The 14,391-nt window shown below is 36.7% G+C and overlaps 1 protein-coding gene across 1 annotated transcript; it reads right to left on the reverse strand.

The window, feature by feature from the left end:
• Nucleotides 1–537: 537 nt before the first annotated feature.
• Nucleotides 538–14,124, reverse strand: LOC150079979 (TNF receptor-associated factor 1-like). The gene is made up of 8 exons (XM_090383301.1): nucleotides 14,023–14,124; nucleotides 11,490–11,555; nucleotides 11,255–11,350; nucleotides 7,529–7,573; nucleotides 7,003–7,053; nucleotides 3,890–3,952; nucleotides 3,461–3,724; nucleotides 538–765 (listed from the first exon to the last, which is right to left on the reverse strand). The coding sequence occupies exons 1-8, from the start codon at nucleotides 14,122–14,124 to the stop codon at nucleotides 538–540; spliced, it is 915 nt and encodes a 304-aa protein (XP_090239427.1).
• Between the last annotated feature and the right edge of the window lie 267 nt (nucleotides 14,125–14,391).

The raw sequence follows: 14,391 nt of genomic DNA on the forward strand, positions 1-14,391 counted from the left end.
ACGTCACAGAACTTCAAACCATCAATATTACAATCATAGGAACCGATCCGAGGATACGATCAAAAGGAGTATTCAAAATATCAACTGGACACAAAATCCTTATTTCCATTATATTGTTGGTATTTCTTTTTTAAATACGAATACATCTGTTTCTAAGAAACTCAATCATTACCTAAGAATTCACACTTGAGAAAGATAAGAGGACTCTTTCCTAAACACTGTGCTGATATGTAATTTTATATTAAAGATTAGAATGTTAGAATAAGATTTGAATAGATTCAGTTTTGCACACATTCTGAATTGTCCACCTTCTACTAGTTATCGTCATTTAAATACAAATATCTACATTTTAAGGGAACAAAGTACAATATTTAGGGAATACGGTGTTTAATGGAGTAAAATATAGTTTATAAAAATTTTATCAGGATGACAATAAAAACAAAAGTAAAACAATATTAATGAACAGTTTGCGTGAGCATTATTATTCTATTATTCAAAATATAAAGAATACAAAGTATAAATATATCACAAACAAATTTATTTACAGCGCACAACTGCTTTGATGTAAATTGTATCGTTCAGAAGATATCGGCTACGTGGACCTTCAAGTTCGATGAAGGAGATATAATGACGAAACCCCCAACCTTTGGCATTGTCGTCTTCGGGTTTCCCAAATTCTGGTTTATCCAGCCCAATCAAAACAGGATTAAGCGACATTTTTATATGATCCTTCCCGCTTTTTTGGTCCAATAAGAATATTTTTACCTGCATAGTAATTTGAACATTAAAAAAAAAAAGAGTTAATTCGATCTATATTCGTTCAAATGAGACATAGATTTTTGACATATTCATATAAGACACTGGACGCATAGTGAGAATTTGGGTTTTCATCCCTTCATACAGACAAATCAACCATAGAATATACGCAAATTACAGACATGATAAACGATCCCTTATATAAGTGGATGCTAGATACAAAATTAGCGCTTCGGATCCCATAATATGTGTAGAAGAACATTTGGGTAAGGAATGATGCATGCTATGCCCGAGTTTTGTGATGCTTGGAACGTTCATGATTAACGTAATGATACACCACCGATCACTACCCATAAAAAATAGAGACAGTATAATGACCTAAGAAAACCACTCATGCTCAACCTTATGTTCAACCAGGTGCATCTCTAACTATATAACAAAAGACCTATGTTTCATTTAAGCAATTCTTGAACAAACCGTTTCAATTTATATATATTTATTTTTTAATTTCAATTTTTTTACAAATGGTCATTATGATTAGCAATTTGGACATAGCATTAATCTACAACTATAGAAAAACTATATTTGTGAATATGTGCACTATCTCTTCTGGAGCATGAATTCCAATGTCTTCTCGATAATACATTCTCTACAGTTATAAGGTGGTGCTATATATTCATATTGTCAGTCATATTCAGTACATAATCATAACTATTTTTATTCTATTTCGCAAGAAAAATATGAATTTTCCTTATTTCTGAGCATGAGTGGTTTTCTTAGGTCATTATACTGTCTCTATTTTTTATGGGTAGTGATCGGTGGTGTATCATTACGCCCCGCAGACCCTATTGCGGTGGTCCCGTGTCTCTAGGGATCCATTAACATCTTAATTCCAGGTATTGCTAATTGAGCTCAGCCAGTAATACCCTCACCCTCCCATAATGAAGCCAGCCGAGCTCAATTATCGAAACGGTGCATTAATCCAATCTGCCAATTGTTCTTGACCAAAATAATAGTTACTATTTCAGGAGAAGTGAAATAAAACCGAAGGATAAACATATTCTCTGAAATGCATACATACCAAATAATGTAAATGACCTTTTTAATGATACAGTCTCACAAATTTCTTTTTGCAATATGTGAAAATAAGTTTTACACATTAAATAGTGATATCTGTTTATTTTTAAATAATAAATCTTCGATTAATTTTGGGCTGTTTTTGTATTTTTTTTTTGGATTTTATTAGCTTTGAATTTCTACATAAGGTTTCTGCTTCGAATTCATTAAGTTCAATATGTTAATCGACATAAGCAAAGAACTGGATCTGATCCCTATAACCTCCACAAATCATCAACATTTAACCAGAATATGAACCCGTACTACCAGATTGGTCCAGTGGATAACGTACTTACCGACGAAGCAAAAGTAGTTGGTTCCAATGCTACCCACTATATGGGCATTGCAATTTTGTTTGTGGAAAGGGGTTTTAGACATATCAGCAATTTAACCCATATTGCGCCGTATATAATGTCTATAAATTGAATGTTAATTGTGGTTTTATGAATGAAAAACCCGAGTTACCGGTAGAAAAAATCATACTAACCTCGATTGAGACTGTCTAGCTTCAGTCACTTTGTAAAAAACTCATAACCAATTGTGGTAGTAGAATGGATGATCGCAACCCCCGAGACGGGTTGCGATCATCCAATATTATTTTAATATGAGGTGTAAATATCATTTAAAATGAAGTACATATGATTTCAGCAATTGAATGGCCTTAAGAACTAAATACATACTACTGGACTATTAACTATTATTGTTAAAATGAACGATTTCGTACGTTGCAAATATTGTACATAGTAATAATGACATACAGTCTAGAAAATATGTAAAACAGGAACAAATTGGCATTTGGAAATCATTAATGAAACAATGCAAAATCCGGCATCTGCATTGCGATATTCTTAAATCCAGCTAGCTTATATCTCCTCCCACCTTTTACGGTCAACTTCCCTCAGACCAGACTTTTGAGGATTTCCGAAACCTGATCTTTTGTGAGTCTATGGCTTTGAATTTTTCGCCATCAAGCATTTTTAATTGATATAAAGGCAGCTGTTTGAACTCAATGAAAATTTCAGTTGGTTGAAAATTCAAATTGGCAGCTAAGCAGAATTGTTGATTCCTCTTAGAGGGTTCTGATAGTAACGACTGACAGCAATTAGCAGGTCAGGTTGGCTTTACTTTCCCAAAGAAAGGGATTAAAACTTTAATTTCAGCGTAATTGGCATTTGTTCCTTTTTTACCCAAGTGACAACCTGATTTCAACAAGAGACCTTTAAAAGACTTTAGTTTTTAGTGAATCAACAATGATGCGTATATGCCAACTTCAGGTTTTTGCAATTAATAAAAGCGCATTGGGTATACTAGAACGAAAGGCAACACTTTTAAACTATTGGGGCGAAAAAATGTTTACCTGCGATCAGATATTTACAATTTTGGTACCCTAAAATGAGAAGACCTTTCCTTCCACCTTACAGGCAGAATTAGTTTACTAGAAAAAATAATTTAAATTAAGCTGTGCTTGTGTGAAATGTTTTAAGTATTTAACATAAACAGAACGATAGAATTCCACCTTCAAGGCTTTTTCTTTAATGAAGGTAAAGAAAATGTTCCGAAAAGGAGGAATCTAGTGATTGCATCTTACCTTATGTCGAAAAGGCCATGGAAGTATATCATCGTAGGCTCCTTTCGTCACACAAATAAACAAGGATAGATGGGTGCCTCTAGCGTTATTAAAGCCGTTGAGGCAAACCTGGAGTTTCAGACTATATCCATATTGACTGGTATAGAAGTTTGGGGATGATCTGCAGAAAGATATTAGTTGGGCATCTTCTGCCTTCTTTCGGGAGTAATTGGTAATTTTCCACACAAATTCTCCACCGGACGATGCTATTCTACGAAGGTCTTCCTGGAAAGAGAAAAGGAGCTTCTCTGCTGTACTTGAACAACAAAACAAATATATTTTATTAGTTAATAAATTAGACGGATACACAATAAATTAAATATTGCTTATGAAACATGAAACATGTAAGCTAAATTGAAAATTAAAATTTTTTTCTCAAATTTTACTTACTTCGATTGTTGCCGTCCTTCCTTCAAACACATTCTTCAAATGCAAATGCTGTGTTTTTAGATTCTAGAAGAAAATTTAAAAAAAAAATTATATCTTTGAATACGCATATATTTCGATCTGTTTTACATTCATCTTCATAACTTTGAGGTGCAAGAACGTACATAAGTTTTAAGCATAGTACAAAACTTATTCGATCCCAGAACAAGTCCTATTTTTGTGGTATAGCTTGTAGTTTTACAGCACCTATCAATAACAGGAAACAAACTTTGCATTTTAGGCATTTTAAACGTGTAGTCACCAATTTTGATATAAACTGTTTTTATTGTCTACATATGAGGAGCTCATTCCTGAAGTTATGCCGTGTATTTTTGAGATACCCTGTATATATATATAAATATAGAGTATGTAGAAAGTGTGAAGAAGATTTTTGTTTAACCCCATTGAATCTACTGTATACACCAGAAGTGAACTCCACTAAATGGATAAGGAATGCATCGATATATGGTAGGATGAAGCGACCAGGTAAGATATGAAAAAGAGAGAGACAGATAGTTGGCAAGAAATTAAAAATAAGAAATGAAAAGGCTACCAAAATAAAATTACATTGCAGCGTTTTTCACAATTTCAGTGTCTTCATCAGAAGCTATCCACCGAAATTATGATAAAAACGGCAGTGTTCTTGCTTCTGTTTCCGACATGTTCTGTATGCTATGGTACACGTGTGCTGTAGACACGTGTTAAGAACGAAATTTTAAAATTTGAAAATTTTCGGCAAGAATACATGATGTACTCACTCCCAGACCTTCGTTCAGGGTCCTAACTATAGGAACGGGTTTGCAATCCCGAACTATCGAAGCCCAACTACTTACCTCCACCCACTTCATTCATCTTTCTGCTTTACTTGCTCCTACTTCTTATGTCCTGTGAGCCATTAGTTTATCGAACGCAATATGCGGGATACTACCTTCTTACTTTACCCAATCTATTTTTCTCCTTAACAAAGTTTAGCTGCTTTTCACTGCTACTATGTAAGCTATTATATCTCTCAACTATCCTGAGCAGTTTGGACACCATGTATTTAACAGCGTTCATCACCACATATTGCAATTCAATTTATACAGACACCATACCATAATTTTTTTTTCACACCATTTTATAACGCTAGGAACCGCTAGCCTACCTACACATAAATATACTGGCACGCCGCCATTTTGGTCATTTGGTCAGTTTCAGTCTTACAAGGTAACGGTAAGTTCTTTCTTGCCTATGCAAAATTTCAAATTTTAAAATTTCGTTCTTAACACGTGTCTACAGCACACGTGTACCATAGCATACAGAACATGCCGGAAACAGAAGCAAGAATACTGCCGTCTTTATCATAATTTCGGTGGATGACCTCTGATGAAGACGCTGAAATTGTGAAAAAACTGCAATGTAATCTTATTTTGGTCGCCTTTTCATTTCTTATTTTTATTTTTAATTTCTTGCCAACTATCTGTCTCTCCCTTTTCATATCTTACCTGGTCGCCTCATCCTACCATATATCGCTACATTCCTTATCCATTTAGTCGAATTCACTTTTGGTGTATACCATAGATTCAATAGGTTTAAACAAAAATCTTCTTTTTCACACTTTCCATATATATATATATATATATTGGTGATTGGTATATCTAGACCCTGATATGCCTTTCCACGGTGTCCCACAAGTGCTCTATGGGAGTGATATCGGAGGCCAATCGATATGCTGGAAGCCAAAACTGTTCCTCAAGCCATTCCTGCGCAACAAGTGCCCGATGGTTCGGCGCATTGTCATCTTGGAAGACACCACCATCATTTGGGAAAAAGTGTAACATTGTGGGGTGTACACAGTCAGCAAGCAGTTCACGATAGCGGAGACCGCTGATACATTGTCCCACATGCACCAGGGGTTCAAGTTCCTTCCAGTGAAACATGTCCCACACCATACAACCGTCTCCACCGGCCCACTTTTGATACCATGCATGACGGATGAAGAGCCTCATGTTGTTGACGCCAAATCCGTACACGACCATCGACGGTATGGAGTTAATAACGTGACTCATCCGACCAGTACACCTTCTTCCAGTCTTCTAACGTCCAATTTACATGCGCTTTGCACCAGGCGAGTCTTTTACACAGATGAACCTTGGTTAGGAGAGGATGCCGTAGGGGTCGTCTGCTGGTATAACCCATACGTGCGAACATGCGACGCATGGTCATGCCAGATATTGTTCTGGGTTTGCCCATGTTGTATTGGGTAGTCAACTCTATAACAGTGCTGCGCCTGTTCGCCTGTACGAGTCATCGGACCTGGCGCTCACTTCTAACATCAACCTTTCGCTGACCTTTGCAGTTTTGCCATCGGGTCGTTGCTTGACCATTTTGACGCCAGTCCTGGTACACTTTAACTACGGCGGCTCTCGAACACCCCACCAGTACAGCCGTTTGGGAAATCGCGGCACCACGTCATTGAGCACCCACAATCTGTCCTTTATCAAAGTCCGATAAATCCTTCCTTTTACCCATCACGCTGGGAATTTTACTACCTACTGATCCACCGACACCTTATCTATGCTACGTAGGTCGACTAACTCCGCACTCTCGTACCTCACGTGGTCAACCGGTCGCATTCAGTTTTCATAGGGGTGATCAGTGATCACTCAGTGTATATGTTAAACAGTATTTTATATATTTTTTAATATGTTGCAACGAAAAATTTTCCTGAAAAAAACATATCTGTAAATAAAACATAAAATAATGTTATTTTGTAACTTCTGTAGATTAAGTAGGTGGCGTTAGAGAGCGAATTACACATACGTTGTTAATAAAAGTCATGGTCAGTGTCAACTGTTTCATTTTCTTGAAATATTTTTGGATATTTGCAAGTTAGCTGTGATATTATAGGGTATGTTATTTCTCTTTTAGCGTTTAATTATCAATTTAATAATTGCTTTACCTTCATGTCGGATAGTCAAGGAAGAATAACAATAACAGATTTCAGTTAAGGCTTAATGCACTTTGTTTTTTCTTTTTTTTCTCTGCTCTGTACTTCACAACACTAAGTTACAGGTAATAGAAAAGAAATAACTTACTTTGTATCTTTCTTCCAAAAGTACTGTTTTTTGGTAGATACTCTCCACTATCTGAAAGAGATATGAGCAAACTTACAAAATATTGGCCGAAATACGAACAAATGAGTTTTATTTCTGAATTTACTATTACTAACTTTCAACCCTCTTCAAAATATTGAATGAAAACATAATGTGGAAATATCTGCATTCATGTAAACAGCACTTTAAGATTTTTAATCTAATACAGTGAGAATATTATGAAAACGTTTCTTTTGACGTTATTGGATATACTGTGCTTTCAAAATTATAAAATTTGATAAAATGCAGGAATTTGCGATTCATTATACGGTATTAGCACATATAAGTTATAGATAGTTATTAAAGAAAATATTAAATAAAATTAATACACTGATACTAGTATTCACACAGTTATCAACATTAAGAGAAAAGACAGCTTATGGATGAGATTTCAATACGGTGTGGGGGCCATATTTTTGTCCTTTTTATCATTGAAAGTAGCGAATGAATAACGATGTATATCACTTACCTCATTCACTTTGTTTTTAAGAGATTCGCCATCTGCAATAGCCATCTGTAAGATATTTTAACTGAATATTAACATCAGAAAGTGTTGAATAGATTTGAATATAACTCATCGCAAAATAATTAATTTAACTTAAATTAATTATGAAAAATATTGTAAATGGAAAAAATAAAAAACCCAAAAGCACTCGCTGAATGAAAATTTATTCTGAATTCACATTTTTTCTTCAGAGAACTCAAACAATATTAATAGGATTTTATGTGTTAATTCACAGTTCACTCATGACTGTTCATAACCTAATAACAGCATTTATCTTCTCCCTCGCACCCCCTGATTAAAACAGAGGTTTATCGTAACACCCTTATTCTTGAAAATTCAAGAAATTAGCGCAAAATTAACCAAATACGTTGTTAGACAGTAATTAATCTTAAAATATCACTACAGCTTAGTTGGGAAAGCCCATTGTTAGTTATCAGAGGACAAGGGCATGCCACAAAAACAGTCCCTAAACGATAATATCACCGCCAACATGAGGCCATTGCACCTGGATGCAACAGTGCATCCAGGTGCAATGACCTCATGTTGCTTTCTCAAACTGTGTGTATACCCATGAACATAATAGAGTAGGAAACGGGATTCATCAGACCAGGCAAAAGATTTCCACATGTCGGTGGGCCAGTATTGGTGCTGACACCCATGAAATGTGCAGTTTATTGTGTCTCGCAATGGGCATGGATACTCAGGATGGCTCGACTGCCATAGCCTATACGAGATAATGTTCGGCGCATAGTGCATGTGGATATTGATCTTGCCATTCTTACATTGTTACTGGGTTGTTAGCTGGACCATTTAATTACTACTGAGTGATCCAGTAGTTAAGGTAGCCCAGACACTCAAAAACTGATCACCACCTGTGCAGTCGTTTCAGACTTTTAGAATTCACCAACATCGTCCACCAGTCCATTCCTACACATGGTGATGTTGCTAATGCAAAGCCAACTCAAGTATATCCCCTTATGATGATCTTTCTCAAAAATCGGAAAACTGATATTCACGTGTGCGATTATTGCACATCTGATTATCACTTTTCCGATTTTGAAACAAGGGCATAGGAGAGGATATAATATAATAGGAAATATTTTCCTATTCTCAAAATATTGTTGGCAACGGTACGAAAAGGGAGGAAATAATAATTTAAAATATTGAGCATTAACTTTTCCGATTTTCAAACAAGAGTGATGGGAAAGAGGGAAGACAGTTTGGTTGTCTGGGTAACACATTCACTGTAACCGGAGCCCCCAATATACAATACTATATTCAGATAATGGAAGAGAATTATCAAAAGAGCTTTTATGCAAACGCAAACTGTTAAATCTAAGAATTTACCCTATAAGGGTGGTAAACTGAAATGTATTCAATTGGGTTTTCACCCCTTCAATAGGCAAATCTTAGGATTTACTGAGTTGGAGCTTTTATAGTAATGTATATATATATCTGCGAAGTGTTTAGAATTAGTAAGGTACTTAATGCACGTTATTAGGCTTAGGGGAAAAAAAAGTTTAAATAAGAATAGTCTTGTTTAGGCCAAGAGACATACAATGCAGATATTGAGCATTGTATTCGTGTTCGTGTCGTGTTGGTGTATTCCGAATGTCAGGAATCAGCCGTCCTGATGACTTACTTCCAGGTAGTCAAGCGGCCAGAAGAATACACCAACACGACACTCACACGAATCTAAATTATTCACATATCTGGCCTTTTATATAGTGATTTCTATCTTCACATGTGGAATTGAACCCTTGTTCTAGGTGCCGTCCTAACACAAAATACATACATACCTTTCTATCGTCCGTGACCAAATACACCCTTTCATGATGACAATGTGTCCAGACAATCGCTTCTTCTATCAGCAAAACAACATGCCATGTCACAAAGTCCGGCAGGTTGCCAGCTGGTTTCAGGAAATGACAATGAATTCTTCATCCTCCCTAGCTCAGCCAACCTCAACCCAATTGGCAATTTTTGGGACTTTCTCGAAAAGGACATTCGATGCTATGACCATCTGGACACACTGTGCAAGTAATGAGTAGCACTACCACAGGACACCCTGCAACACCTTGCAGAGTCCATGCTAGGCGTGTAGGGGTGGTATTATAGGTAAAGGTGGCTCAACGAGGTATTAAGTAGGTGTTGCAAAATCGACTCACTGTATCTTCTATGTCAGAATGGTTGTCTGTGTAACATAACACGAACACTGATGTCACCAGGCTTGATATGCCAGCGAGATTCCAAGAAACAACTAAAAAATAAATAAACTTGTTTTATGTTATCTGTATTAAGCGCCAAAACAACTAATCCTATATATTGTATCTGTAATCGCGTGTTCTTTGATCGGTTTGTTGTTTACTGGACGAAAAATCCGAATTTCCTGGCGAAAACCATGCAGTTCTCACGTGGTACCGAGTACCTTAACTACTCGGGAAAGAAAAAAAAAAAAACCTAAAACGTTTTTCGCTTCATTGTGGGACTCGAAATCAAAAGCATTTTTCACCTAGTATATTACACTGTGCCAGCTACAAAGGCCAAACCTGTTTTATCTAATTATCTTTATAGTATTATAAATACAGTTGGGATAGATCCGAATATGCTCTGCTATAAATAATACACTGGTGTGCAAAACTTAAGGACATCACTATTTCTAAAGGTTACAACCACAAAATCTTTAAAGTACTCTACTGATGAGAGTAGATTCAGTCTCAGCAGCGATTCCGGACGTCAGCTAATCTGGTGAGAGGTTGGCACACGGTATTACCCGACACAAACATCACTGAAAGGGATCGATATGGCTTTCGAGGTGTTGTCATCTGGGGAGGCGTTATCTTGGATGAACATACACAACTCCAACTGGAAGGCGGTACTGTAACCAGTGCACGCTACTGTACTGAGGTAATCCTTTCCTCATGTGCGTCTGTTCCGAGGTGCCATTGGCCCCGAGTTCGTGTTTATGGATGCTATCGCCATACCCCATCGCACTGCAGCTGTTGATATGTTTTTGGAAAATGAGGACATTGTTCGTATGGATTGGCCTGTCCGTTCCGTCGATCTAAATCCCATCGAACACATATGGGACGCTGTGGGGGAGACGCCTAGCGGACGTCCACACCCACCAGAAAATGTTCATCAGCTGAAGATGGCGCTGACAGAGGAATGGACGATGTGACCGCAAGAACTTATCAACAACATTGCTCTAAGTACGGACAGGCGGTGCAAAGTCTGCTTCGTCATTAAGTGTGACCATATCTCCTACTGAGGGCCACAACTTCCCTTTGTTTCATCTTTGGCAGTGATGCCTCTGTATCATGGCAGCCAGTGCTATGTTGCCATTTTTGAATAAAGTCCCTCTGTACCCTTTTGTTTCCGTTGTGTCGGTGTTGTTTCCTTAATTTCTTTAAACAGAAATGAAGGATTATTTCAGTTTACAAGACAAGATATAATGGTAAATTTAAACTTGCCATAAATCTATTTGGATTAATGGCGGATTTAAATTATTCATTCTGCATAAATAATTTGAAATTACTCTGTAATGGTCAGAGATTATATTTACTTTTTTTTTTTTTTTTACAGAAAATGTCAATCTTTTGATTGATATTTTCTCTTAAAATGTAGATCCTGCTTGCACTGTTTCAGGAAATTACAATAGATATTATCCATTCATATCTAGATTCTTACCTCTAGGAGGCGCTTCTGTTTGAGACTATTTAATACAATGATGTCCACGTGTTCGGCCATGGACTTTTCGTGTTGTTCTGTTTCATCCCGACTGCCCTGTAGAAATTAAAGAAAATATCAAATGATAATCAATAATCAAAATAATTACTCTAGAGCAAATTTACATATAAAAATATTTCTTTTGTTCATAACTAGTAGTCTATTTGCTAGCGGTCACTTATCAGTGTATTCATACCTCAAATTCACATCCCAGCTCCTTCAGTTTACATGCACATCTGGGCGAAGAATCTTGAACATCCATCTGAAAATTTTAAAGCTGCGAAGTTAAAGATACAATATGATCAGGATAGGATCAAATTAATGGGATTTAAGTTATTTTGATAGGGAAGTTAAGACATGGATTTAAAAAATGTTGAGATCCATAAATAGTTATTGTGAGGTGATTTAGTACTGGTGATTACTATCATAAGAAATGAATTTTTAAGATTGAGTGAATTTTGAGGTTATTTAACTTCCCTGCTTCAAACCTAATAGTATTTAACTAAAAAATAATAGACTAAAAGATTTTATCATGTTATTTAATGTTAAGGTTTGAACTTTCTAGGTAAATCGATTTGATAAGGTGTGTGTGTGTGTGTGTGTGTGTGTGTTGAAAGCGCCATAGCAACTAATGCTATGGAGCTTAAGTGGCTTCAGTATACGAGATGTGGCCCTTAAATAATGAGACTGATGTAATATGATTATGAAATATTTCGGATCTTACAAGTTGTCCGCTTCAAAATTGGTCTTGCACGCACTGTGTACCATTAGTTTCTTCTGCTTAGAAAACACATATAACAAAGTCATCTTCTGTAAAACCATTTTAACACTTCCGTCGTTATTTTCTAAGTGTCCTCAATGAACTGAAATTGAGTTCCATTGAGTACACTGTTCAGTTTTTCGGCGCCTCCGTAGCCAAGTGGGAAGGAGCAGCAGCAGTGCGTAGCACATGCTTCTTGATTAGACCGGGGTTCGAGCCCATCACCACCAAATACGGAGGATGCGGAAAGGTCAGGGAATGATCACCGCATATCCCGGAGCAATATGGCCTTAGTTGCTAATGCTCCTAAAAACCAAAACAACAAACAACAACTCTTCAGTTTAGGGAAGAGAAAAGTTTCAAAACGGGGCTAGATCTGGTGAGTAGGGTTTATGTCCACACACAGGTTTTTGTTTTTGGGATAGACCCTGACGAACAGAGCGCGTTTTATGCTGGAGCATAGAACATTGTCTTGATGGAGCATCCAACCATTTTTTAACGTTTGCGTGTTCACGGTGCCGTGAACACGCAAAAGAAATGGTGAAGAAATGAGGTGCCAACCTAGTGTTATGATGGGCCTTTATGAAAGCTTGAAGAGTATGGTGGATGCTCTCGAAGGAAATAAAATGGGACCCCATCAAGCTCTCAACTGCCCAAATCAAAGCCAGATCTCACACTTGAAGAACACAGCGGCAAACCTCAGGTCAGAATGCACTGGTCCCACAGGATGTATCTATTGTTGGCGACTTATTGTCAGGGAAACGGGAAATAGGTTGTGCAAAATGGCAGGGGCGGACTTTGGCCTAGACAGACTAGGCAACAGCGTAGGGTCCGTAAAACGGTTTTCTTATACATTTTTTATAGTATAAATTTTTATAGACAGAGGACTCTTTTTAGCTTTCAACATAATACAAGACCTGTATTTTTATATTTAGTAATAGAAGACCTTTTTTAACCCATTCAACTCTGTCCTCCATTACAATTTCTGAAAGGTGGCAAACTTAGGTGTATCCCGAATTGAGAATCTTGCCTAGGGCTGATTTTTCCTTAGTTCGCCATTGCAAAAAGTATAAAAAAAAACCAAATTATCATATTAGGATCCCCCGTAAATGATTACCTCTACCCATATATTTATTTGTCTGTAAATTGCGTGTGTTCTCTGATCGATTTGCCTTTTTGCTGGAAGAAAAAAACTCAATTTTTTGGGGGAAAACCTTTCTATCTATGCCTGAGACCTTCAGACTGGTAGAGTGCGAACCTCTACTCGTCTGTCCATAGGACTGTTTTCCAGTGCTCTACAGTCCAGGATTCGCGCTCCTTACCCTATGTTAATGGACGTGTAGCATTTGTTGAGGTGATCAATTCTGTTGAACTTGTCACCTTGGATGTCAACTTTTGCAATTGTATGGTCGAAGCCCAGTGTGCATATTTATAGCAGGTTCTATGACGTGTTGCATGCATATGACCTGTTTCCCCATCCATGTAGGGGTGTCCGGATATAAATGGTAGGGCATGGCATATAATGAATTTCCATTATTAAAATCCATTGGCTTGATTATTCTGCAATCACTTTCGCCATTTGTAGCTTAACTTTTGTCTACCATTATACTAATTGTGTATTATTATAACATTTTAATTAAACATTTATTATAACAATTATAATAATTAAGGATTATTATAATAATTTTTTATGGACAACTTTGTGCTATTTGTACCTAATTAAAAATTACGTGCTAACTACTGTACACCAGAAATTCTGCCGAAATCTTGAATAAGGCAGGAAGATAAGCTGCATGGATTATCAGTTTGTGTGTTCAATTGTTCAGCTGTTGATTGCACTTCAAAATACGTGTTTGGTGACACGTGCCATATTTCATTTGATATGCAGTGCATTTGTTATAATGAAATCTTGAAATTTTAAGATATTGCTATCTTATAAATACAGTTATGAAGATATTGTGATTCTTACGTGCGGCTGGTTGTTATCGGCGTTAGAAGTCGCATCTGGAAGCTCTGACAGTTGAGAAATTAAAAAGGATTGCCGATCGATAAACTTCATTGGACCTGCCATTGTGGAATCTTGGCAAGTTTCCAGAAACTTGAAAAACTGTAAACAAAAGGATCAAGGTACAATGCAGTTTAATAGCAGATAACATATGCAACATTTGAAAAAAAAAAAAAAAAAACTAAATACAGATAAGAAAAAAAAAACTTGTTTACTGAATATGGATTCATTTCAAAAACTGGAGAATGGATGGATACGAAACTATATTATGAATCATGGTGGACTATTGTCCACCATACAATTACCAAGGGAGTAGACCGCGATATGTTTTCC

This window comes from Mastigoproctus giganteus, chromosome 10 (assembly GCF_048544385.1).
Source record: "Mastigoproctus giganteus isolate SK-2022 chromosome 10, ASM4854438v1, whole genome shotgun sequence".
Classification (NCBI taxonomy): Eukaryota; Metazoa; Arthropoda; class Arachnida; order Uropygi; family Thelyphonidae; genus Mastigoproctus; species Mastigoproctus giganteus.